This window comes from Ranitomeya variabilis, chromosome 1 (assembly GCF_051348905.1).
Source record: "Ranitomeya variabilis isolate aRanVar5 chromosome 1, aRanVar5.hap1, whole genome shotgun sequence".
NCBI classification, from domain to species: Eukaryota; Metazoa; Chordata; class Amphibia; order Anura; family Dendrobatidae; genus Ranitomeya; species Ranitomeya variabilis.
Genome location: NC_135232.1, coordinates 359,356,515 through 359,383,876, shown reverse-complemented (window position 1 = coordinate 359,383,876; position 27,362 = coordinate 359,356,515). Strand labels below are relative to the sequence as shown.

Here is a 27,362-nt window from a genome sequence, read left to right as displayed (position 1 = left end):
GAACATGGCCTAAAGCAGTAGCTCTGTGCACAGACGCAGCATGAGATGTACGGAGCGGTTGTCACACTGAAGCTCGCCACCGGCAGGACGTAGTGCACACGGGCGGCCGCGGTTCCCAGCACATTCCCTCACACACTACTGCGCGCTCACTGTAGCAGCCGTATTCCCTCATTCATGGTTCTACCCCTAGTAAACAAAGCCGCGCCTCGTCATTCACCTGGACGGAGCGTGTCACTGTGCCGCCGCCGCTGCCGGCAGTAGTTACGTAAATGCCCCCTCCCTCCCTCCCGCTCCCCCCCGCTCCCCCGGCGCTGGTTATGTAATACACAGGACAAGAGCTCCACGTTCTACAGTAACACGGTGTTCGCAAGCACAGTTCTGAATGCCTTCTCCGCGCTCCGCCCCTGTCTCGAGCAGCGCTCTCCTATTGGCTGTCACTCCAGAACGCCGGGGCGCTGATTGGCTGCAGGGAGCTCCTGTTTGAGTCACTGGAAGCCTGGAAGTGCACACAGAGTAACACTGAGGAGTATTGACCTACTAACACAGATCCGTGGAGCAGCGGCAGGAGCGGGACTCTGCAGAGGAGGCGCTGCGCCCCGTCACACAGCGCGGCTCCGGCAGCACCAGGTGGACACTGCCATGTCCTGCACGATGCGCTGAGGACCACCGAGGTAACACTGGGGGGCACCACGGAGCTGTGCTGGGGGCTGCACGTACACACTCACCATTCTGTCTGAGTGGGGATGAACGTGACCGTGAGTGACGCGGCTCCGGCGCTGTACAGCCTGCCCGTGCTCTGCATCCATGGCTGGTCCACGGCTCACAATGGAGGCTGCCCTCAGCGCTGGCACTCCACAGACTGGCACTCCACAGACTGACGTGTATGTGACCTGTGCCGTCCGTGCTGGAGCGCTGCCACCGATCAGTGGGACGTGCAGCCCGTGGTGAAGTGCTGAGATGATGACTTTCTGGAATGATGTGTCCTTTTGTTGTCTGGGAGCGGGGGAGGAGGGCGGCTGTACGGACTATTACATAACCATTGTGCCAGCGGTGCAGGGCAGGGGCTGCTGTGTGCCAGGGATGGAGGGGCACCAGGCACTGATCACCTGGGCTGCACAGTCCATACACAGCGCCACGTCAGAGCTATAGCATAGTACATAGTATATAGAGACTGTGCAGTATATCATGTGTATCCGTATTACATACTGCCCAGTCTGTGTACACTGCAGTATAATGCCCGTCATATACTGCCCAGTCTGTATACACTGCGGTATAATGCCCCTGTCATATACTGCCCAGTCTGTATACACTGCAGTATAATGCCCGTCATATACTGCCCAGTCTGTATACACTGCGGTATAATGCCCCTGTCATATACTGCCCAGTCTGTATACACTGCAGTATAATGCCCGTCATATACTGCCCAGTCTGTATACACTGCGGTATAATGCCCCTGTCATATACTGCCCGGTCTGTGTACGCTGCAGCGTAATGCCCCTGTCATATACTGCCCAGTTTGTATACACCTCAGGATAATGCCTGTCATATACTGCCCGGTCTGTATATATTGCAGCGTTATGCCCCTGTCATATACTGCCCAGTCTGTATATATTGCAGCATAATGCCCCTGTCATATACTGCCCAGTCTGTGTACGCTGCAGCATAATGCCCCTGTCATATACTGCCCAGTCTATATACATTGCAGCATAATGCCCCTGTCATATACTGCCCAGTCTGTGTACACTGCGGTATAATGCCCCTGTCATATACTGCCCAGTCTGTGTACACTGCGGTATAATGCCCCTGTCATATACTGCCCAGTCTGTATACACTGCAGCATAATGCCCCTGTCATATACTGCCCAGTCTGTGTACACTGCGGTATAATGCCCCTGTCATATACTGCCCAGTCTGTATACACTGCAGCATAATGCCCCTGTCATATACTGCCCAGTCTGTATACACTGCGGTATAATGCCCCTGTCATATACTGCCCAGTCTGTATACACTGCGGTATAATGCCCCTGTCATATGCTGCCCAGTCTGTATACACTGCAGCGTAATGCCCGTCATATACTGCCCAGTCTGTATACACTGCAGCGTAATGCCCCTGTCATATACTGCCCAGTCTGTATACACTGCAGCATAATGCCCCTGTCATATACTGCCCAGTCTGTATACACTGCAGCGTAATGCCCCTGTCATATACTGCCCAGTCTGTATACACTGCAGCATAATGCCCCTGTCATATACTGCCCAGTCTGTATACACTGCAGCATAATGCCCCTGTCATATACTGCCCGGTCTGTATACACTGCAGCGTAATGCCCCTGTCATATACTGCCCAGTCTGTATACACTGCAGCATAATGCCCCTGTCATATACTGCCCAGTCTGTATACATTGCAGCGTAATGCCCCTGTCATATACTGCCCAGTCTGTATACACTGCAGCATAATGCCCCTGTCATATACTGCCCAGTCTGTGTACGCTGCAGCGTAATGCCCCTGTCATATACTGCCCAGTCTGTGTACACTGCGGTATAATGCCCCTGTCATATACTGCCCAGTCTGTATACACTGCAGCATAATGCTCCTGTCATATACTGCCCAGTCTGTATACACTGCAGCATAATGCCCCTGTCATATACTGCCCAGTCTGTGTACACTGCGGTATAATGCCCGTCATATACTGCCCAGTCTGTATACACTGCAGCATAATGCCCCTGTCATATACTGCCCAGTCTGTATACAGTGGGATAAAATAGCTGGAACTATTATGTACTGCTCAGTCTGTATACAGTATAATAGAAAAGTGCTACATATTATACTGCTCAGTGTACAATATTATATCATATGACGCTTCGTGTATCCACAATACTATAGCACTAGTCAATGATAGCATTCACTGCCCAGTCTAGGTGCAGTACAAGATACTAGCTAGTTATACAACGCTCAGTGTATACACAGCACAGTGAGTCGCTCTATGGCATGCAGTGTGATAGCTGTAGGCAATGATGGCATGTAATGCTCAGTAGATAATGTAATAGCCCAGGCTAGTGTTATATAATGCTCAGTCTTTATACAGATTATTATGGTGATATCAATACTGTGTAGGGAAGGACACTGTATAACTAATTATCTGTCACATGTAATCTATGTCTCTCCATATAACTACAAATTTGTGTATTCATTTCAATAGAATTGATATATTTATCATATATATAATCTGTCATCTCTACATAGTATAATCTAGCCATAATCTGTGATACAGATAATCTCTGCATCCTTTGGACTAGTCTTCTCTTTCTAGCTCTCTATTCAATTTACATAATCCATTGTCTATAGATTGTGTCTATATCTCTGAACATTATACATATCCTCCATCCCATGGACTAGTCCTCAGTCTGTATTTATCTCTGTACTTCATACATATCAATCCCATGGACTAGTCGTCTGTCTATATTTATCTCTGAACATTATACATATCTACTTCATGGACTAGTCCTCAGTCTATATTTATATCTGTACATTATACATATCCTACATCCCATGGACTAGTCCTCAGGCTATATTTATCTATGTACATTATACATATCCTCCATCCCATGGACTAGTCCTCAGTCTGTATTTATCTCTGTACATCATACATAATCTCCATCACATGGACAAGTCCTCAGTAGCGCTCTACACATCATACATGATGTCTACATCCCTATACATTATACATAGTCTATCCATTATCTATAATGCATGTGCCTATATCTCTATCATTCTCCGTCCCATAGTCCCGTGCCCATATACTCATCACACATATTCTCCACCCCATAGTCCTGTGCCCATATACCAATCATACACATCCTCCATCCTATGGTCCTGTGCCCATATACCCATCATACACATCCTCCATCCCATAGTCCCGTGCCCATATACCCATCATAGACATCCTCTGTCCCATAGTCCCGTGCCCATATACCCATCATACACATCCTCCGTCCCATAGTCCCGTGCCCATATACCCATCATACACATCCTCTGTCCCATAGTCCCGTGCCCATATACCCATCATACACATCCTCCGTCCCATAGTCCCGTGCCCATATACCCATCATACACATCCTCCGTCCCATAGTCCCGTGCCCATATACCCATCATACACATCCTCCGTCCCATGCCCATATACCCATCACACATCCTCCGTCCCATGCCCATATACCCATCACACATATTCTCCACCCCATAGTCCTGTGCTCATATACCCATCACCCATATTCTCCACCCCATAGTCCCGTGCCCATATACCCATCAAACATCCTCCGTCCCATAGTCCCGTGCCCATACACCCATCACCCATATTCTCCACCCCATAGTCCCGTGCCCATACACCCATCACCCATATTCTCCACCCCATAGTCCCGTGCCCATATACCCATCCTCCGTCCCATAGTCCCGTGCCCATATACCCATCCTCCGTCCCATAGTCCCGTGCCCATATACCCATCACTCATATTCTCCACCCCATAGTCCCGTGCTCATATACCCATCACCCATATTCTCCACCCCATAGTCCCGTGCTCATATACCCATCACCCATATTCTCCACCCCATAGTCCTGTGCTCATATACCCATCACCCATATTCTCCACCCCATAGTCCTGTGCCCATATACCCATCCTCCGTCCCATAGTCCCGTGCCCATATACCCATCACTCATATTCTCCACCCCATAGTCCCGTGCTCATATACCCATCACACATCCTCCACCCCATAGTCCCGTGCCCATATACCCATCACCCATATTCTCCACCCCATAGTCCCGTGCCCATATACCCATCACCCATATTCTCCACCCCATAGTCCCGTGCCCATATACCGATCACACACACACAGTCTCCATCCCATAGTCCCGTGATTCATGTCTGTCATGTGCTCTCTGCCCCTTTCTGGGAGCTCATGTTCCCGGGGATGTTAGCGTTCTCCCACCCGTCAGTGTCTGCTGTGGTGTGAATGGCCGTGATGTGACTGCCGTGCGTGGAACATTAGCCCGGACAATGGCAGCGCTCGGGGGACGCGCAGTACACCACAATGAGAGCCGCGCTGTGGATGTGGCGGCCGCTTGTTGTGATTGAGGGCTGAGCACGTGAATGGGAGGCGGCGGGGAGGAGCGGCGCGGCCGGGCTCCGCATTCCTTTGTTCTCCTGCAGGGAAGCGTACGGCCGACCCCGCCGTGTGTCCGCCCGACGTGTGTGCCCGCCCGACATGTGTGCCCCGCCGTGTGTCCGCCCGACGTGTGTGCCCCGCCGTGTGTCCGCCCGACGTGTGTGCCCGCCCGACATGTGTGCCCCGCCGTGTGTACGCCCGAGACATTTATGTCCGCCCGCCGTGTGTCCGCTGCTCTGTGTCTGTGAGGGAGATATGTTGCAGCGCTCTGCCTGCGGACTACAGCTCCCAGCACGGCTTCTGCATTAGCAGTCATTCCATTCTAGCACTTGGTGTCTTTGTTCTGCTTGGCACACATCTGTATATTAGGTGTAACATCCCAGCAGTCTCGCTGTAGAGACGTCTATTACATCTACTATAGTAAGCTTGTCTGGACCAGTACAGGTGGACTCTATAAGCTTCTATAGTTACTCAGCCGCCATCACTAGCCATTTACTGGCCTTCCATGACCAGACAACAACTATTGTTTTACTTCTCACCACTGCTTATGGCATAAAGGTTTAGACCGACTCACTGGAGTCTCCTCAGCCATGGCAGGTTGTGTAATCCATTACATAACACGGCTCTCTGCCACAAGATGGCCTGGCAACCAGCCCTCATGGGAAACAATGCAGGGAAAGGTTGGCACTAACGTCATGCCACTCTCCTATTACTACACCTGTTGCTTACGTACACTTCCTCGGATCCTACCACCATTATAATATGTGTGCGTATATATATATATATATATATATATATATATATATATATATATATATATATATATATATATATATATACACACACAGTATGTGTTTGCATCTCTGTGTATATATACAGTATGTGTGTGTAATATGTAGGTATATGAATTTGTGTATGTATACTGTATGTATGTGTAATGTGTGTGTATATCTGTGTAATATATATGTGTATGTATATGCATGTGTAATGTAATGTTTATTCTGCTATGTTAGGAACAATTCTTCCTGTTTCCAACCTCATGGGATAGGATTAGTGATGAGCGAATATACTCGTTACTGGAGATTTCCCGAGCACGTTCGGGTGACCTCCGAGTATTTTTTAGTACTCGGAGATTTAGTTTTCATCGCCTCAGCTGAATGATTTACATCTGTTAGCCAGCATAAGTACATGTGGGGGTTGCCTGGCTGCTAGGGAATCCCCACATGTAATCAAGCTGGCTAACAGATGTAAATCATTCAGCTGAGGTGAGGAAAACTAAATCTCCAAGCACTAAAAAATACTCGGAGGACCCCTGAGCGTGCTCGGGAAATCTCGAGTAACGAGTATATTCGCTCATCAGTAGATAGGATGTGAATACTTAGTTTTGACTGACAACTTCGGATATCCCATACAAATTAGAAGGTTGGACGACCTCATTGAAATCAACAGAAATGAAATAAACCTATGGTTGTTAAGTACATGCCATGCTGCGAGTTGTTTTATTACACCTGAAAAGTTAATAGTCTGGAGGCCATTGTCCTCCATGGGGTGGAGTCACTGAAATAAATTAGGTAGGTCTTGTACTCGTCAGCCTCCAACTCTAGGTTCACATATGGAATATACACATGATTCCACAAATACGAATGGACTTTCCCTAGAAAGAATGTGAAAATGCATCCCGTGTCCTTAAATTAAAGTGCGAGACAGAATATGTCAGCGTGGGAGGGAGAGGCCGCATATTTGACATGACTCTTGTAACCTGAACCTTCAATGAGAATTTTTGCATTCTAAACAATGTGGCCTGGTAGATTCTCTGGCCCTATAACTAGTGGTGAGCTATCCGTGCTGAGCTAGCCGTAGTGAGATGGCCATTCTGAGCTATAAGTGGTGAGCTATCCATAGTTATCTGTGGTAAGCTATCTGTGGTGAGCTATCTGTGGTTATCCATGGTGAGCTATCCGTGCTGCTAAGCTAGCCGTGGTTGTCTGTGGTGAGCTAGCCATGGTGAAATGGCCATTCTGAGCTAGCCGTGCTGAGCTAGCCGTGCTGAGCTAGCCGTGGTTATCTGTGGTGAGCTATATGTGGTTATCCGTGGTGAGCTAGCCATGGTGAGATGGCCATTCTGAGCTATAAGTGGTGAGCTATCCGTAGCTATCTGTGGTAAGCTATCTGTGGTGAGCTATCTGTGGTTATCCATGGTGAGCTATCCGTGCTGCTGAGCTAGCCGTGGTTGTCTGTGGTGAGCTATCCATGGTGAAATGGCCATTCTGAGCTATCCGTGCTGAGCTAGCCGTGGTTATCTAGTGAGCTATATGTGGTTATCCGTGGTGAGCTATCTGTGGTGAGCTAGCCATGGTGAGATGGCCATTCTGAGCTATCCGTGATGAGCTAGCCATGGTGAGCTAGCTGGCTGGGGCGCTATCTCCCATTTTCCATTCCAGTCTGATGCTCACTGCTCATGATCACCCAGTGCTAATCAGTTGTGAAATATGATCTTGGAGACAGGATAACACTGTTTGTTTGCACAGAGCGGGCAAGGCAGCTCTGGAGAAGGGAGGGATGCTTTGCCAGTCACGTATTCCCAATGTTTGTGTGTAGTCGTTCATTAACATTGCAACCCACTGACCAGGGAGAGATGGGAACTCTCATCCTCCCCCACTGTTAGAGAGGAAAACAACTTCATAAAACTTTCAGAGCAAGAGTAAAGATACTGAGCATTACTATTGCACTGACTTACACAGGTAAACAGTTTATAATCTATGGAAGAAACTAAACAATTTACAGGGGCGAATAACTGGTGATCAAGCATTTATATATATAATTGTCTAAGGGGTACTTCCGTCTTTCTGTCCTTCTGTCGGCAACTTCCGTCACGGTTATTCATAAATTGCCGCTCCTTACTCCCCGCAGTCAGTGCCCGCTCCATAATCCCCTCCAGTCAGCGCTCACACAGGGTTATGCCGCAGGTAACGCACTCCGTTACCGCTGCTATTAACTCTGTGTGACCAACTTTTTACTATTGATGCTGCCTATGCGGCATCAATAGTTAAAAGATCTAATGTTAAAAATAATTAAAAAAAATTAAAAATCGTTATATACTCACGTCCGTCGGCCCCTCGGATCCAGAACCGGCCTTTCCTGCTCCTCGCGACGCTTCGGTGACCGCTCCATGCATTGCGGTCTCGCGAGATGATGACGTAGTGGTCTCGTGAGACCGCTACGTCATCATCTCGCGAGACCGCAATGCACTCTTGGGACCGGAGCGCGCGAGGAGCGTCGGTAACCGCTTCACCTGGATCCGGGGCCAACGGAAGGTGAGTATATAACTATTTTTTATTTTAATTCTTTTTTTAACAGGGATATGATGCCCACATTGCTATATACTGCGTGGGCTGTGCAATATACTACGTGAGCTGTGCAATATACTGCGTGGGCTGTGCAATGTACTGCGTGGGCTGTGCAGTGTACTGCGTGGGCTGTGCAGTGTACTGCGTGGGCTGTGCAGTGTACTGCGTGGGCTGTGCAGTGTACTGTGTGGGCTGTGCAGTGTACTGCGTGGGCTGTGCAGTGTACTGCGTGGGCTGTGCAGTGTACTGCGTGGGCTGTGCAATGTACTGCGTGGGCTGTGCAATGTACTGCGTGGGCTGTGCAATGTACTGCGTGGGCTGTGCAATGTACTGCGTGGGCTGTGCTATACACTACGTGGGCTGTGCTATACACTACGTGGGCTGTGCTATACACTACGTGGGCTGTGCTATACCCTACGTGGGCTGTGCTATACGCTACGTGGGCTGTGTTATACGCTACGTGGGCTGTTATACGCTCCGTGGGCTGTGCTATATACTCCGTGGCTGTGCTATTTACTACGTGGGCTGTTATATACTACATGGCCGGCCGCGAACAATCAGCGACAGGCGCAGTCCGGCTGCGAATTGGCGCGGGATTTGAACCACGCTTCGCTAATTGATCGCGGCCGGCCGAATCCTGTGTATTCAATGTATTATTCTAAAATCTTCATAAATAAACTACATACATAATCTAGAATACCCAATGCGTTAGAATCGGGCTACCATCTAGTCTTAAGATAATTCCTGACCATTGTTCCATAAAAACTGCCATGTTCAGCTGGTGAGAGAGCAGAACACCTGTCATCAGCTGGAAGGATCGTTTGTGTAGGCATATCAATCATCATTGTAGGCAGCACATCACCCAACGGTAAACAGGGAATGTACTATTGACAATGTGCTTGCTGTATGAGGACTGAACGATTGTGCTTTCCCCTAACAATTTATATCGGCCCATGTGAATGGGCTGTAATCAGGTCCCGATCGACTTGTATGTAGCATTTATGGGCAGAAATCATTGAAACTTAAACCACTCCCGCATTGTTTTTATTTCAGCACTAGAGTGGTGCTACTATTCCACAGTGGCTTGCAAAAGTATTCTCCCTTTTGCATTTTTCGTGCTTTGCTACCCCACAACCTGGAATTTAACTTTTTTTTTAGGGTTTGCATCAGTTCATGTAACAAACATGCCTACAACTGTGAATATTTGTTTTTCTTTTTGTTGTGTAGCAAACAACAAATATGACAAATAACGGACAACTTCAGTGAGCATAATTATTCACCCCCTAAAGTCAGTACTTTATAGAGCCTCCTTTTGCAGCAATTACAGCTGCAAGTCTCTATAAGTTTTCCACCTCTTGCCACTGGGATTTTTGACCATTCCTCAAGGCAAAACTTCTCCAGCTCCTTAAAGTTAAATGGTTTCCTCTGGTGAACAGCAATCTTCAAGTCTGACCACAGATTCATAATTGGATTAAGATCTGGGCTTGACTAGGCCACTCCAAAACATTTACATATTTCCCCTTAAACCGCTCGAGTGTTGCTTTAGCAGTATGCTTTGGGCATTGTTTTGTTGGAACCTCTGTCCCAGTCTCAGATCACTGACAGACTGAAATAGGTTTTGCTCAAGAATATCCCTGTATTTCGCACCATCCATCTTCCTCTTGACAGAGAACATTTTCCCTGTCTCTGCTTCCAAAAAATATCCCCACAATATGATGCTGCCACCACCATATTTCACTGTGGGGATGGTGCTCTTCAGGTGACAGACATAGCATTTACCTTAGTACACCTTGGTGCTGGTGGGATGGCTTTTACGCTTTTTTCTAATCAAAAGCAAGTGTTTACTAAGCACCCTGCATTAGTTATATGCAGTATTGCTTTTTACTTACAGCAGGGTATAATCATATCGCACATGGTGGCACACTAGCCAGTCATATTAGCTAATCATGCACATTAGATTAATGTAGGTCGGACCACAGATTTCAGCAGGACCAGCTGGCCATTTGATGTGTATGGAGATGATTCAACTTTCCTGAAAGTGCAGATATCAGGTAAAATATCAGTAGCTTGTCTGTACACATTGCCTGTATGGACATTATAGGGGGCTGTGTCTGAGAAACATGGTTCTCCTCATCGTACAAGTTATTACAGGTTACGTTGTAGCTGGGCAAGTAAAGCTCTGTAAATGTTAGCTTGTAGTAGCAGATGAAAGTGAAAAGTACAGCGAAAGCGGGATTTCCTACTCCACTTGCAGAACTGGTTTGGATTCAGCAGTTGTGAGGGAATTCTGCGATGAAGTCATTTTTGTGCTCCTCGCGTTGCCAAAGCTAGGGAACTGCCACGCGTTACGTGAGTTGTACACATTTGTGGTGTCTGTGTACATAGGAGCATTTAATTTTCAGTGACTAAAATGTTCTGAGACGTAAAAACAATAGAGATATCTTATTGTTCTCGCAACCAATATCTCTAGGGTTAATTGTGTCAGACATTGCCGGATAGGGACCTATTACTAGCAGTGTAAATGTCATTACCTGTCCTGATGAGAGGGACAGCACCTTCAGACCTGTCCAATAAAACAGGTGAGTGAGGGGCTCTCTTATGAGACTGATCCCCTCTTTTATATGGGCTGGTTTGTTTTTTCAGTACTTCAGCCACAAAAAATACTACAGTTGTCCATCGGTGGGAAACGTTTAGTTCCCAGCAGTAAAATATCAGGTATAAAACATGATTTGATATTTACAGTGCCTGACTTCTTTTTCCTGACATTTGCTCTCTGAGGAAGGTAGGACACCTCCATACACATTCATCCAGGGTTCAGCAACATTTGGTGCTCCAGCTGCTATGAAAGTACAAGTCCTCACATGCCTTGAAAGCCGTCGGGTATCCTGTCTCTGTCGGGAGATGCTTGGAGTTGTGCTGGGTGTTTTTTCAGGGAAGAGAACATAGATGACTTTGGCCATGGATTGCTGTGTGTCACTGCTACGTCACAACACAATAAGGGTGAATCAGAAGCTCGTCAGAATCTAGTTGGGTCTGATTTTTGTGTGGATTGCCTGGCGCGGTACCCTAGACGTCACAGTACGACCCCATTCACATAGCAATTTTTGGCCAAGTGATCTGTGTTGCAGCTAAAGTTGTCATGTACCCCAAGCCTAACACTGCACATGACAATCCTAGAGAACTGTGCATGTCCAACTAATGTGGAAGAGTTCAGGGAAGGACCTTTTCCGTTAAAGGGCTGTTATGTGGTGTGGAGGAGCTTGACCTTTAACCCCTTCACCCCCGGAGCTTTTTCCGTTTTTCCGTTTTCGTTTTTCGCTCCCCTCCTTCCCAGAGCCATAACTTTTTTATTTTTCTGTCAATTTGGCCATGTGAGGGCTTATTTTTTGCGGGACGAGTTGTACTTTTGAACGACATCATTGGTTTTACCATGTCGTGTACTAGAAAACGGGAAAAAAATTCCAAGTGCAGTGAAATTGCAAAAAAAGTGCAATCCCACACTTGTTTTTTGCTTGCCTATTTTGCTAGGTTCACTAAATGCTAAAACTGACCTGCCATTATGATTCTCCAGGTCAGTACGAGTTCATAGACACCTAACATGACTAGGTTCTTTTTTACCTAAGTGGTGAAAAAAAATTCCAAACTTTGCAAAAAAATAAATAAATAAAATTGCGCCATTTTCCGATACCCGTAGCGTCTCCATTTTTCGTGATCTGGGGTCGGGTGAGGGCTTATTTTTTGCGTGCCGAGCTGGCATTTTTAATGATAGCATTTTGGTGCAGATACGTTCTTTTGATCGCCCGTTATTGCATTTTAATGCAATGTCGTGGCGACCAAAAAAACGTAAATCTGGCGTTTCGATTTTTTTTTCATTACGCCGTTTAGCGATCAGGTTAATGCTTTTTTTTATTGATAGATCGGGCGATTCTGAACGCGGCAATACCAAATATGTGTAGGTTGGGTTTTTTTTTATTGATTTATTTTGATTGGGGCGAAAGGGGGGTGATTTAAACTTTTATATTTTTTTTATTTTTTTCACATTTTTTTTTACTTTTTTTTTTGACTTTTACCATGCTTCTATAGCCTCCATGGGAGGCTAGAAGCAGGCACAGCCCGATCGGCTCTGCTACATAACAGCGATCATCAGATCGCTGTTATGTAGCTAAAATGCAGGTGTGCTGTGAGCGCCGACCACAGGGGGGCGCTCACAGCCACCGGCGATCAGTAACCATAGAGGTCTCCAGGACCTCTATGTTTACAATGTACAAGCATCGCCGACCTCCGATCATGTGACGGGGGTCGGCGATGCGCTCATATCCGGCCGCACGGCCGGATGCGGTAGTTAAATGCCGCTGTCTGAGTTTGACAGCGGCATTTAACTAGTTAATAGCGGCGGGTGATCGCGATTTCACCCGCCGCTATTGCGCGCACATGTCAGCTGTAAAAAACAGCTGACATGTCGCGACTTTGATGTGCGCTCACCGCCGGAGCGCACATCAAAGCGGGGGTCCCGACATGTGACGTACTATTCCGTCACATGTCGGGAAGGGGTTAAATGTACATGTCCTTTCAAGTAACTTTTTAAAATACGGTAAGCTGTTTTATGTGTATGTGAGGGAGGAAAAAAAGCATTTCTGGCCATTGTATGACTTGTAGCCTGCATTTTTTTTTCAAATAATTTTCTCTTCTGCAGACTGTATGTCTTAGGCTGGGTTCACATTGCGTTTACAGCAGCCCGTTCAACACATACGGTAACGGGCTGCTGTAAACGCAAGTGCCGGTATAGCAGCACGCTAGCGCAGATAGAGCATCTGCTAGCTCCATCTGCGCTAGCAGTGACGGACCCGGAAACGCTGCAGCCCGCGTCTCAGGGTCCGTCACTCAATGACTGCACATCCCTAGCGCACGCCCATTGTGGGCGTGCGCTAGCGATGCGTCTGACATAGAAATTAATGGCGGCCTTAACGGACTACGTTACACCGCGTTTATGCTGCGGTGTAACGTAGTCCGTCTATCGGACGCCCATAACGCAGTGTGAACCCAGCCTTAATTTTTAGTTCTCTGAATTACACTGCGTGCAGAATTATTAGGCAAGTTGTATTTTGATCACATGATACTTTTTATACATGTTGTCCTACTCCAAGCTGTTCAGGCTTGAGAGCCAACTACAAATTAAGTAAATTAGGTGATGTGCATCTCTGTAATGAGGAGGGGTGTTGTCTAATGACATCAAAACCCTATATAAGGTGTGCTTAATTATTAGGCAACTTTCTTTCCTTTGGCAAAATGGGTCAGAAGAGAGATTTGTCGGGCTCTGAAAAGTCCAAAATTGTGAGATGTCTTGCAGAGGGATGCAGCAATCTTGAAATTGCCAAACTTTTGAAGCATGATCACCGAACAATCAAGCATTTCGTGGCAAATAGCCAACTATGTCGCAAGAAGCGTGTTGGGCAAAAAAGGCTCAAAATAACTGCCCATGAATTGAGGAAAATCAAGCGTGAAGCTGCCAAGATGCCATTTGCCACCAGTTTTGCCATATTTCAGAGCTGCAACTTTACTGGAGTAACAAAAAGCTCAAGGTGTGCGATACTCAGGGACATGGCCAAGGTAAGGAAGGCTGAAAAACGACCACCTTTGAACAAGAAACATAAGATAAAACGTCAAGATTGGGCCAAGAAATATCTTAAGACTGACTTTTCAAAGGTTTTATGGACTGATGAAATGAGAGTGACTCTTGATGGGCCAGATGGATGGGCCAGAGGCTGGATCAGTAAAGGGCAGAGAGCTCCACTCCGACTCAGACGCCAGCAAGGTAGAGGTGGGGTATTGGTATGGGCTGTTATCATCAAAGATGAACTCGTGGGACCTTTTCGGGTTGGGGAAGGAGTGAAGCTCAACTCCCAGGCCTACTGCCAGTTTCTGGAAGACAACTTCTTCAAGCAGTGGTACAGGAAGAAGTCGGTATCGTTCAAGAAAAACACGATTTTCATGCAGGACAATGCTCCATCACATGCCTCCAACTACTCCACAGTGTGGCTGGCCAGTAAAGGTCTCAAAGAAGAAAAAATAATGACATGGCCCCCTTGTTCACCTGATCTGAACCCCATAGAGAACCTGTGGCCCTCATAAAATGTGAGATCTACAGGGAGGGAAAACAGACCACCTCTCGGAAGAGTGTCTGGGAGGCTGTGGTGGCTGTTGCACGCAATGTTGGTCGTAAATAGATCAAGCAACTGACAGAATCTATGGATGGAAGGCTGCTGAGTGTCATCATTAAGAAAGGTGGCTATATTGGTCACTCGTTTTTTGGGGTTTTGTTTTTGCATGTTAGAAATGATTATCTATAAATTGTGTGTAGTTACATTGGTTTACCTGGTGAAACTAAACAAGTGAGATGGGAATATATTTGGTTTTTATTAAGTTGCCTAATAATTCTGCACAGTAATAGTTACCTGCACAAAGAGATATCCTCCTAAGATAGCCAAATAAAAAAAAAACCCACTCCAACTTCCAAAAATATTAAGCTTTGATATTTATGAGTCTTTTGGGTTGATTGAGAACATAGTTGTTGATCAATAATAAAAATAATCCTCTAAAATACAACTTGCCTAATAATTCTTCACACAGTGTAGTGGGTAGAGCTAACTACTATGTCTCCTATCTACAGCAGAAAGAGAGATGGATTCCTGCTCTCCTTTATAGCACAGAAACATTAGCAGCATGTATGACATTATACTGCAGTTCTGAGCTGTGTGTCTGTGAATCCAGCACTGAAGCTGCATCATGGTCTGTTCCTTGCTCTGGCTGTGCTGAGTGTTAATCATTTATTCCCCTCTCCATATCCTTTAATTTTCTCTGTAACCTGACATCTCACTGTTCTGGCAGTCGATCTTACTTTTATGATTAGGTCAAGGAATAATGAGCTCATACGTGAAGAATGAAACCAATTTCTCTGATCAGATGTATTACAATGTTTCTTATATTCACTATTAATTTTTGCAAAATAGGTTGAAACAGCAGAGACCATTTAAAGGGGATCTCCCCCAAGCTACTAAGGCGGTAACCACTCAATGCCGCCATGATCAATAAATACATGGCTGTGATGTTCATGGGGCCAGGTAATATATTATACACTTGTGCTCAAAAGTTTACATACCGCGGCAGAATTTTTGCTTTCTTGGCCTTTTTTTCGAAGAGTATATCAATGATAACACCAAAACTTTTTCTCCACTCATGGTTACTGGTTGGGTGAAGCCATTTATTTTAAAACTACTGTGTTTTCTCTTTTTAAATCATAATGACAACCCAAAACATCCAGATGACCCTGATCAAAAGTTCACACACCCTGGTGATTTTGGCCTGATGACATGCACAGAAATTGACACAAATGGGTTTGAATGGCTACTAAAGGTAACATCCTCACCTGTGACCTGTTTGCTTGTAATCAGTGTGTGTGCATAAAAGCTGAGTGAGTTACTGGGATCCAGACAGACTGTTGCATATTTCATCCTGCCACTGACGTTTCTGGATTGTGAGTCATGGGGAAAGCAAAAGAATTGTCAACGAATCTACAGGAAAAGGTGGTTGAACTGTATAAAACCGGAAAGGGATACAAAAAGACATCCAAGGAATTGATAATGCCAGTCAGCAGCGTTCAAACTGTGATTAACAAATGGAAAATCAGGGGCTCTGTAAAACAGAACCACGGTCAGGCAGACCAACAAAAATGTCGCCCACAACTGCCAGGAAAATTGTTCGGGATGCAAAGAAAACCCTCCAAATAACATCAGAAGAATACAAGACTCTCTGAAAACTAGCGGTGTGGCTCTTTCAAGATTCACAATAAGGAGGCACTTGAAGAAAAATGGGCTGCATGGTCGAGTCGCCAGAAGAAGGCCATTACTGCGCAAATGCCACAAAGTATCTCGCCTACAATATGCAAAACAGCATAGAGACAAGCCTCAAAACTTCTGGAACAAGGTAATTTGGAGTGATGAGACTAAAATTGAACTTTTTGGCCACAACCATGAACGTTACATTTGGAGAGAGGTCAACAAGGCCTATGATGAAAGGAACACCATTCCTACTGTAAAGCACGGAGGTGAACCGCTGATGTTTTGGGGATGTGTGAGCTAATTTGCACTCATCAGTCTGGAAGCTACGCATGGGACTTACTTGGACTTTCCAGCATGACAACGATCCAAAACACAATGCCAAGTCGACCTGTCATTGGCTACAGCAGAACACAGTGAAGGTTCTGGAGTGGCCATCTCAGTCTCCTGACCTCAGTATCATTGAGCTAATCTGGGGAGATCTCAACAGCGCAGTTCATACTAGACAGCCCAGGAATTTACAGGAACTGGAGGCTTTTTGCCAAAAAGAGTGGGCAGCTTTACAATCTGAGAAAATAAAGAACCTCATCCACAACTACCACAAAAGACTTCAAGCTGTCATTGATGTTAGAGAGGGCAATACACTTTATTAAGAAATGGGGTATGTAAACTTTAGATCAGATTCATTTGGATATTTTGGGTTATTTTGGGTCATTATGATTTAAAAAGAGAAAACACAGTAGTTTGACAATAAATGGCTTCACCCAACCACTAACCATGAGTGGAGAAAAAGTTTTGGTGTTATCATTCATATTCTCTGAAAAAAAGGCCAAGAAAGCAAAAATTCTGCCGGGGTATGTAAACTTTGAGCACAACTGTATGTGATGAACATTTTGTATCACTGTTCAAACATCCAGATGAAACATTATGGCTTCGATAGTGTGGCATTTATCAGAGCACACAGGAAGCAGAGTCTGTGTTTGGAACCTCAATTTGGAGCCGTTCCATATAGATCACACCTTTGCATGAAATAACTATATTTAGTTTGTGGCTTCCTTTGGTTCTTCACTGTAAAAATGGGTAAACACTGTCACTGTATAAGAGGCATAGCCTTTTTCTGGTGCTCCGTTACAGACGTGGCCTGATTTAGCCCGAGCATTGTGATGAGCTAATGACTATAAATGAAGACATCCTTCAGAATGATAGGGAATCTAGATTGTGAGCCCCATTGGGGACAGCAGTGATAATGTCTGAAAAACGCTGCGGCATGGGATGCGTGCAATATAAGAAATGCATACTATATAAATAAAATAAATAAAATGTGATTTTAGAAGAGTTTAGGGAATGGACCTTACAACTACAGGAAGACCATCTGAGCTGGTAAACAAGCCTTCTATTTGTACCTTTACAATAACTAGCCATTATTTTCTATTCCTATTAACTTTTATGACCTAATTAGATAGTTAAATAATGAATAATTAAATTTACAACTCCCAACATGTAATATGCAGCAAAGTTCATTCTGTAACAGGTTAGGTAAATGTACTAATCCTGCAGGTAACAGTGCAACTCCCGACACGCAGCAGAATAGCTGGATTTAGTGGAATTACATGCTGGTTACATGGACTATTATGGAACAGATAATGTCAGACTAGTGTGTTATGTGCAGATACAGTAATGAGAAAGTCGACTTTTCTCTCTGTAACTGTATATCCTATAGATTAAAGATAAAAGCAGATACCATGCACCAGTTACATATCATAAAACCATCTGAGAGGTTTGAGGTTTTTCTGTAACTTGCTGTACATGAAAGTTTACTGAGCAGAAATGACTGTTCACATGCCATCAGTTCCATCTACATTACATTATTAGCGCACCCATTATCACAGCATGGCGTGAGGATATGCCTCATATAACGTGTCAGTCTGGCCATACAGTTTATTCCTATCAATACCTCGCATACACATGTCTGAGTCTCAACAGGGAGAGGGGAGTAAACCAATGGCAGGCACTTCTGCCGATGGATTACCTAGCGAGACAAAGATGGGGAATGTTGAATTTCTTCAATTCGATCCTACTTGCCTTAAGCCCCTAAACATTTTAGATAGTCATCCAATCCTGTTAAAATTGGCAAGTTTGGGCGACATTAATCTGATGTGTTTGGTCTGATTTGGAGTAACGACCTAAGGCTTGATTCACATAAATACTGTGCTCCACACTGAGCATGGCGTTGGGGTTTCCATCTAAATATTCGCAAAAACAATGGGATTCAGGTAGCACCATATGAATGTAAATCTAGCCTTAGAGGAATATAATGCTAGAAAGATTGCATTAGATGATTATATTATATTTATTCTTTATTATTTTGCTCACTTATATAGCACCACTAATTCCATAGCTCTTTACAGACATCATCACTGTCCCCATTGGGGCTCAAAATGTAAACTCCCTACAAGTAAGTCTTTAGAGTGTGGGAAAAAAACAGAGAACCCGGAGGAAACCCACACAAACACTGGGAGAACATACAAACTCCTTGCAGATGTTGTCCTTGGAATTTGAACCCAGGACCCCAGTGCTGCAAGGCTGCAGTGCTAACCACTGACCCACCCTGGTGCCCATGAATGTGAATACATCCTTTGGTACAAGAATATAATGCTATAAAGATATCATTACAGGATTGTTATATTTATTCATTATTATTTTACTTGCTTATATATCACCATTCATTTACACAGCACTTTACAGACATCACTACTGTCCCCAATGGGACAGCAGCTTAAAATAATGGCACACATTGCTAAAAATTTTTGTAAAGTAAAAGTTCTTTCGTTGCCCAGTGAATCCTAGGAAAGAATCGGCATCAAAAGCAGAACAGAAGGAACCGCGATCCTTCCTTTGTACTACTAGCCCGTTCCTTCCTTCACCCAATGCAGTCCTATGTGTCCTTTGTTACACTCTCTGAGATGAGCGACGATTGCCGCCTTTGTGGTTTTGTGGGTTTTAGCCCCCATAAACATCGCCTATCCTGTCCTTGAAATTAGGATCCTTCCTTCTGAGCTTGGTCCAAAGGAGGATTTCACAACTGTGGCATTGCCGGCAGCTCTAGTTCCGCTGTGTGTTTTTATTACTTTATGTGCCTACTAATTCCGAGCCTTTGTGATGAAGAAGTGCCAGCAGAGTGTTTGAGCTGCTCTTACTGTCATTACCGCAAGCTAAACAAAAGAACAAGTGGCGCTGACTCACATTACGATGGGAATCGCTGCACCCAATGATCGGCAGTGATTTACATGGGAGCCCATAATTAGTGATATGCTTGTATACTATATGATACAATTCCCCCATTTCAGCTGTTTCTTATAGTGGTTGATGGTTAGAATGCATTTTAATAACCACATAAGTCTTGATAGTTGTCGTTGCTTTTTCCGGAAACTTTTATTTTAAGTGCCAATATCTATTACCAAATGTCTATTAGTCATTGACAATGCCTCCTCACTGACCTCTCTAGAGATGGTGACATATTCAGTATGTAATTATTTCCAAGCTGAGAAGCACAATAGTGCGAAATGTCACCGCAAAGCATAAAAAAAGCCCCAAAGTTCAGTGATGTGAACAGTTGTACCTTAATGCGGCGCAGAAGAGACGCCTGCATGTGTCTAATGCCATCGAATTGTGTCATAATCGCTTCCATGACTGTACATCCACATGACACAGTCTGCCAGTTGTCTGGTTGTAAACCTCGGCTCAAAGTACGAATGGGGCAGCGTGCCACATACTAGTCTTATTACTCAGTGGGCATGGTGTGAATAGCTTTCAGAATTAGAAGCTGATGTGCAGTCAATGGCTATTTGCAGCAAAATGTTCCGACAAGATCATCTAAGAATGTCATAAAAGAATAATTATACACTAATCAAGACAATAGAGTGCATTAATCATCAATGGTATATGTATAAATGATCAGATCATTCCCTGTGTATACCGGAGAAGACTTTTCAATGCTCCGATCAGGGCCAATTTCATTCATTCATCCGAATTATTTGAAAAATCAAACTGCTGTAATGTCAAGGATATCTTTCTATGGAATAAGGTTCCCATCACACTTGTAATGCTGGAGTTTGACATTGTCTATAATATGGGCAGCAGGGTGGCTCAGTGGTAAGCACTGTTTTGCAGTGCTGGAGTCCTGGGTTCACATCCCACCAAGGACAACATCTGCAAGGAGTTTGTATGTTCTCCACATGTTTGGGTGGGTGTCCTCCAGGTTCATCCCACACTCCAAAACATACTGATAGGGAATCTAGATTGTGAGACCCAATGGGGATAGCTGTGGTATTAATGGCACTATAAAAGTGAGTAAAATAAGTAAATGATACTCAAACCTCTTGCGATTCTGGTACTAACCTTAAGTTAGTGATGTGAATGTGGTCCGGTAGAACTCTGACGATTCAGGTGTTGCTTCAATATTAGGCACCCTAAAATGTAACTGAAAGACCTTGCACAGTAACCTTTTTACTTTGTATGACACTGTATGAACGGTCCTTTTGGATTTTTATAGCAAAGATAATGACACCCAGGCAGGTATTTTTTGCTAAGTAAATTGTTTGCTCTGTCTCTTTCATGTGTTCTAAAGGCCCCGTCTCACATAGCGAGATCGCTAGCGAGATCGCTGCTGAGTCACAAGTTTTGTGACGCAACAGCGACCTCCATAGCGATCTCGCTATGTGTGACACGTACCAGCGATCAGGCCCCTGCTGCGAGATCGCTGGTCGTGTCGGAATGGCCTGGACCTTTTTTTGGTCGTTGAGGCCCCGCTGACATCGCTGAATCGGTGTGTGTGACACCGATCCAGCGATGTCTTCACTGGTAACCAGGGTAAACATCGGGTTACTAAGCGCAGGGCCGCGCTTAGTAACCCGATGTTTACCCTGGTTACCAGCGTAAATGTAAAAAAAAAAAAAACAGTACATACTCACCATCTGATGTCCGTCAGGTCCCTTGGCGTCTGCTTCCTGCTCTGACTGAGATCCGGCCGTACAGTGAGAAGTGAGAGCACAGCAGTGACGTCACCGCTGCGCTCTGCTCTCGCTGTACGGCGGCTCAGTCAGAGCAGGAAGCAGACGGCAAGGGACCTGGACACCGAAAGGCGAGTATGTACTGTTTGTTTTTTTTGGTAACCAGGGTAAACATCGGGTTACTAAGCGCGGCCCTGCGCTTAGTAACCCGATGTTTACCCTGGTTACCCGGGTGCTGCAGGGGGACTTCGGCATCGTTGAAGACAGTTTCAACGATGCCGAAGTCGTTCCCCTGATCGTTGGTCGCTGGAGAGAGCTGTGTGTGTGACAGCTCCCCAGCGACCACACAGCGACTTACCAACGATCACGGCCAGGTCGTATCGCTGGTCGTGATCGTTGGTAAATCGCTTAGTGAGACGGGGCCTTTATGCACTGATGAAGCAGCAGGAGACCATTGATAAGCTGAGCTCCAGTGTATAGTAATGGTCCTTTGGGGAATACACTCTAGTGTCATTCTAGTTGTATCTTTTTTTCACTAAAGAAGGTAGACTGAGCTTGTTTAATCCATTGACTCTTAAGATATCCATTAAAAACAGATGAAACTAGCTCTGACCTACAAAGAATGCCTTCCATGTTTCATCAGTTTTAAACGGATCCCCAGACTTTAAGGGCCGAGTCTAATCTGCAAAACTGATGAGAATAGGTCATGTTCTGTGTTACACGGACTGGAGACACACCCATTTTTAAAATAAACATGTGTATGCATCAATGAAGCTCTATGGGTCAGTGTGCTGTCTGAGAAGAAGAACAGATAGCTCACGGACTTGTCACAACCATGTGTGCATGCAGCCTAAAGTTGATGAAAATGGATTATTTCAATCATAGCGAACATTTGTTGGATCCCATTTTAGAAAGAATCGTAACCAACCAATGACACACATTCAGTGTCTTAAAGTCAAATGTTTCCATATTTCATCTGATAGATGAAAGACATTTGTCGAATAAGAGATCTTTCAGTCACCAGCAATCTTTCGAGTTTAAAATAACGTTCCCGGAAAGATTGTCCCTTTGCCTGAAGCCACTGACATTGGCCAATATAAACTAATGTGTGCACAACCGTGTCTGTGTAATGGTCGTTCATTGAATGGTGTTAAAACATCAATATACTTTTGTCTAATGTGGGTGACCACCTTTAGGCTGAGGCAGAAGATGCCTAAATGTACACTGTATTAAGGCCTTTCACTGTGTCAGCTATCTATTCTTTGAGAGTATTGCGATTTGGCAGTGGTTGAGTCTACACCCCCACATGTTGTGTTCTTGCCATCTTAGTCTTTACAAACCCTTTCATAAAATCCATTTGTTTATTTGTACATAACTATTCTATTATTGATTTTTATGCCCGTCTTCAAGTCATTTTATTCCAAGGATAGAGAGAGAAAATTAGATTAATGAGCCCTTGTAAATGAGTGAAAAGCTAACCTTGTTGGCCGTCTTTGTGTACCTTGGCAGCATTCTCGCTGAACATTAGCTGGCTGGATATATTTATGTGAACAGTTGTTCTTTTACTATTTTTGATTCACTGAAAATCTGACAAACCATGGTGAGTAAGTCACAAACAGGAGCCTTATTTTTCTGCCAAGTATAGTCACAGTCAGCAAGTCATCCATTTCACATACTGGCTAATCACTTCTTGTATGATTTGCTTGTACACGGAAATCACGTGGTTGCCGTTTGGTGCTTCTTAATTAGCAGTGATAAAATTAGGTATGGATGTGAATCCCAATCGGCTGCTGTCTATAATGATTATAGTCTATGCAAAAATGGGCCTTTTATGCCATTTCCTTTCCAGAAGGCTTAAGCAGCAGCGGCTCTCTAGCCTTAATGTTAGAAAGCCTAGCATAATTGCAATGAACATGAGAGTAGATGATGCTCCGAGGTACCCAAACATTACAAGTTCTTTCTCATATCCTACATTATACCAATGCCAAATCTCTTCCTAGCATATATGTAGTAAAGCTAATAGTAAGTTACCCTGACTTTTTTACGTATTTCCATCGGTATTGGTTATTTTATTTTATCCTTTGCAGTACTGGCTATTTTATTTTATCCTTTGCAGTACTGGCTATTTTATTTTATCCTTTGCTGTACTGGCTATTTTATTTTATCCTTTGCTGTACTGGCTATTTTATTTTATCCTTTGCAGTACTGGCTATTTTATTTTATCCTTTGCTGTACTGGCTATTTTATTTTATCCTTTGCTGTTCTGGCTATTTTATTTTATCCTTTGCTGTACTGGCTATTTTATTTTATCCTTTGCAGTACTGGCTATTTTATTTTATCCTTTGTTGTACTGGCTATTTTATTTTATCCTTTGCAGTAGTGGCTTTGTATAGAATCCACATAACACATTCTAGATGTATATGCCAAATGTATCCCTAAGTCATCAGGAGTACATTATACTATATCAAGGGAGTCAAGTACACTCTACAATACCATGTGGTATAGATTATTTTGACAAATGAAGTTAATGGGCAACAAATGCACTTGTGTGGCACCCAGTTACATGTCACCTACATTCGTGATGGTGTGAACATAACCAAAGTTAAAGCCATATACTGTATATAAACAGAATCTCAAAACACAGTATGTAACTTAGAGTAGTCACCCGTGATTCTATATTTTATTGTAGTTTTTGAATATATTAACGTTTTAGGATTATTTAAAGCAGAAACCTTTTTGCAATTGCTGTATCAAAGCGTTACCGTATGTTGAATTAGTGTTACTCCCAAGACTCGCTTTCCTAAATATAGTTCCAAGCCAGTAAATGTGAACATAACATATGATGTTTATGTTTAGTGTTTTTTGGTATGTATTTGAGTTTTTAGGGGCTTTTTCTTTACTATTCAAGTTCACTTTTTCCACTTCTCTTTGAATATCAAGTACCAATTAATCATTCCATGAGTTCTTTGTTCCTTCTGCTCTTTACATACTCAGACAGAAGACATGCAATGTTTCAAGCTCGCCATAACTGATGTAAGGCTACGTTCACATTTGCGTTGTGCGCCGCAGCGCACAACGCAAACAAAAATGCGGCAAAACGCACGCTAAAACGCTGCGTTTTGCGCCGCATGCGTCCTTTTTGGCCAAAAGTTGGACGCAAAAAAAATGCAACTTGAAGCGTTTCTTGCGTCCAACGCTTGCGGCCATGCGGCGCAAAACGCAGCACAACGCATGTCCATGCGCCCCCATGTTAAATATAGGGGCGCATGACGCATGCGGCGCCGCTGCGGCGCTGACCGCAAATGTGAACGTAGCCTAAGCCAAGCAAATCTCTGCTTATTTGACGATATTTGGTGCACCTGATCATATGAACCACAAAACATGCCCTGTATAATTTAGCCTACCAAATTGCGGAAGTGTTTGTAATTGTGGTCGCAATCGCAAGACAACACTTCTGTAACTTAAGTGAAACCTGAATTTCTTCCATAGAAGAGGGACTTTTTTTTTCATAAGTCATAGACTATTATTTCTAAGTACCAACATGATGATTTCAATTTAATTTTCTTCCATCTCCATGTTTTAAAATCCGTGTTCTCATTTTTTACAGGTGACAAGTTATATTCTGGACACACTGCAAAGATGGTGACAGACTCAATGCTTCGACTCCTGGGAAGAAATATTTCTAGCAGATGGAATATCCTATAATTAAGATATTAATGTTCACATGATTTAAGGAACAGTGTCACAGAGTTCTCTTCAGCAACTGTGGACCTTTTCTAATGCCAGTTGGCGCGGATACAACTAAGAAACATGCCTACTGTTAAAAAAGAGCAGGAATGTGTTGATGCAAGGAATAGTATGGAGAACGTCCTCATGCTTAATTCTAATATGCCGGACTTGTCAGAATCAATGGATTCCAGTAATGACATGTTGTATAATGAAGGAGGGGGAAGTTCAAAAAACAAGTCCTCCTCCTGCCGCAGGAAAAGGGAATTTATTCCTGATGAAAAGAAAGATGCCATGTACTGGGAAAAAAGAAGGAAAAACAATGAGGCTGCAAAGCGATCACGGGAAAAACGGAGACTAAATGATATGGTTCTAGAAAATAAACTGATTGCGTTAGGAGAGGAAAATGCAAATCTGAAAACAGAGCTGCTGTCTTTAAAACTTAAATTTGGATTGATAAGTTCTGCTTCTTATGCTCAAGAAGTACAAAAGGTTACTACTGCCACCGCTATGTATTTCCAGGAATATGCAACAGCCAAAGCAAATGTCATGTCTTTCCCTGGAGAACATGAACATCCTTTAATGAGTAGTAGCTGTATCTCCGTAATCAAGCACTCCCCTCAAAGTTCAATTTCTGATGTATCTGAGGTATCATCTGGAGAACACATCCAATCAAACCCTACCCAAAATATCTGCCAAACCCCTGACATGAATTATCAAAGGATAAAGCAGGAACCCATGGAAATTGAGAACTTTACTCGGGAGCCTAGGGAAGAAAATCACTCCTATGCAGCATCTATTTTTCGGAACTATATTGGAAGCACATTTTCTGGGTACTCGCATTCTCCGCCGCTTCTGCAAATTAACAGTTCCTCCAGCAACTCTCCAAGAACATCGGAGGCTGATGAGGGAGTGGTGGGAAAGACTTCTGATGGGGAGGATGAACAGCAGGTTCCTAAAGGCCCCATCCATTCTCCTGTTGAACTGAAAAATAGTCATACAACGGTCATAAAAGTCCCAGAGGTGAACTCATCTGCACTGCCTCATAAACTGCGAATTAAATCAAAAGCAATGCAGGTAAAACCAGAAACACTGGAGAACGAATTTGATGCCACACAAAAACTGCCACTGCCAATTGACATGTCCTCCAAACGGCACTTTCCCCTGGAAAAACATAGCAGCGAACCCCTGGTACATTCTTCTTTGTCCCCCTTGTCAGTGCAAGTGACTAATATTCCAGACTGGCCTATAAAATCAGGACAGTGGCATCACAAGGAACTTGATAAAATCCCAAACATTTGCAAATCTGCCGGAATGTCAGACAATGTCTACAATACTTCTGAGCCAGAAAACTTGTATTTAAAGCGAGGTATCGCAGATTTATCTGCTGAAGTGGCCACACTTAAAAGACTTATAGTAGCTCAAGAAATCTGCACTTCAGATTCCAGCTAAATTACTACTGAAATGAATTCAGATTCTTAATGTAAAGGGTGTCGTTAGCAGTAAATTGGTGTTTTGTAAGATGCTGAATTTCACTGGACTTGTGACGTCATTTCACTGTTTTGTTCATGTAATGATGTCTACTAAATATTGTCTTTTTTGTGCACAATATTCTGAAGACTAGATTGTGTTATTATGATCACTATGCCTTGTGTACAGTTACGTAGATATTGCAAGGTTGTAAATACTTTAAATATTATTTTTGATGGTCTGTTCTAAACTGTGCAAGTTACCAGATATAATAAAGTTTGGGTGACAAAGAAGGAACGTTGGTCTAAATCAAATGGCAATTAGAAAGTAATGTGTTTTTTTACCATGTACTAGTGTAAGAAATGGAAAATGTGTAAAATGTATTTATGTAGTCATCGGTAATATGTGTATGTGGCCTAAAATTGATAATTGCAATGGTGAAACAATAGGAGTTAAACTTTGCCAGCTGAGCACCGGATTGTAAAAGGTGTTATTGTATGTTTATTTTATCTTTTTATACATTTGCCCTAATAGGGCTCCTCAATAAAGTGAAGGGAATACAACTTGGTATTATTTGTATTTGAAATTAGAATAAAAGAAGGCTTCCTTCATTGCGGAATATCATTGCAAGCATGCACGCCACATGTCTCCATTCCCTGTTTATCTACTCTATCCCCCCTCCCAAAGAAATTGAAATGGTAGTTTGGTAATGGTACTGGTCCGTCTTTTATATTTTTGGGAGATTGTCATAACTTCAGAGAATGTGGGCAGTAGGCTATCAGTTCATTTTCTTCCTTTGAGCTGAAAACAGGGAACTGAGA

At 43.9% G+C, this 27,362-nt stretch overlaps 1 protein-coding gene across 1 annotated transcript; it reads left to right on the top strand.

Moving 5' to 3' along the window:
* The first annotated feature begins 352 nt into the window (after positions 1 to 352).
* Positions 353 to 27,104, top strand: NFIL3 (nuclear factor, interleukin 3 regulated). The gene is made up of 2 exons (XM_077299924.1): positions 353 to 671; positions 24,953 to 27,104. Exon 2 carries the CDS (start codon positions 25,156 to 25,158, stop codon positions 26,521 to 26,523), a length of 1,368 nt encoding a protein of 455 aa, XP_077156039.1. The 5' UTR covers positions 353 to 671; positions 24,953 to 25,155; the 3' UTR covers positions 26,524 to 27,104.
* Positions 27,105 to 27,362: the final 258 nt, after the last annotated feature.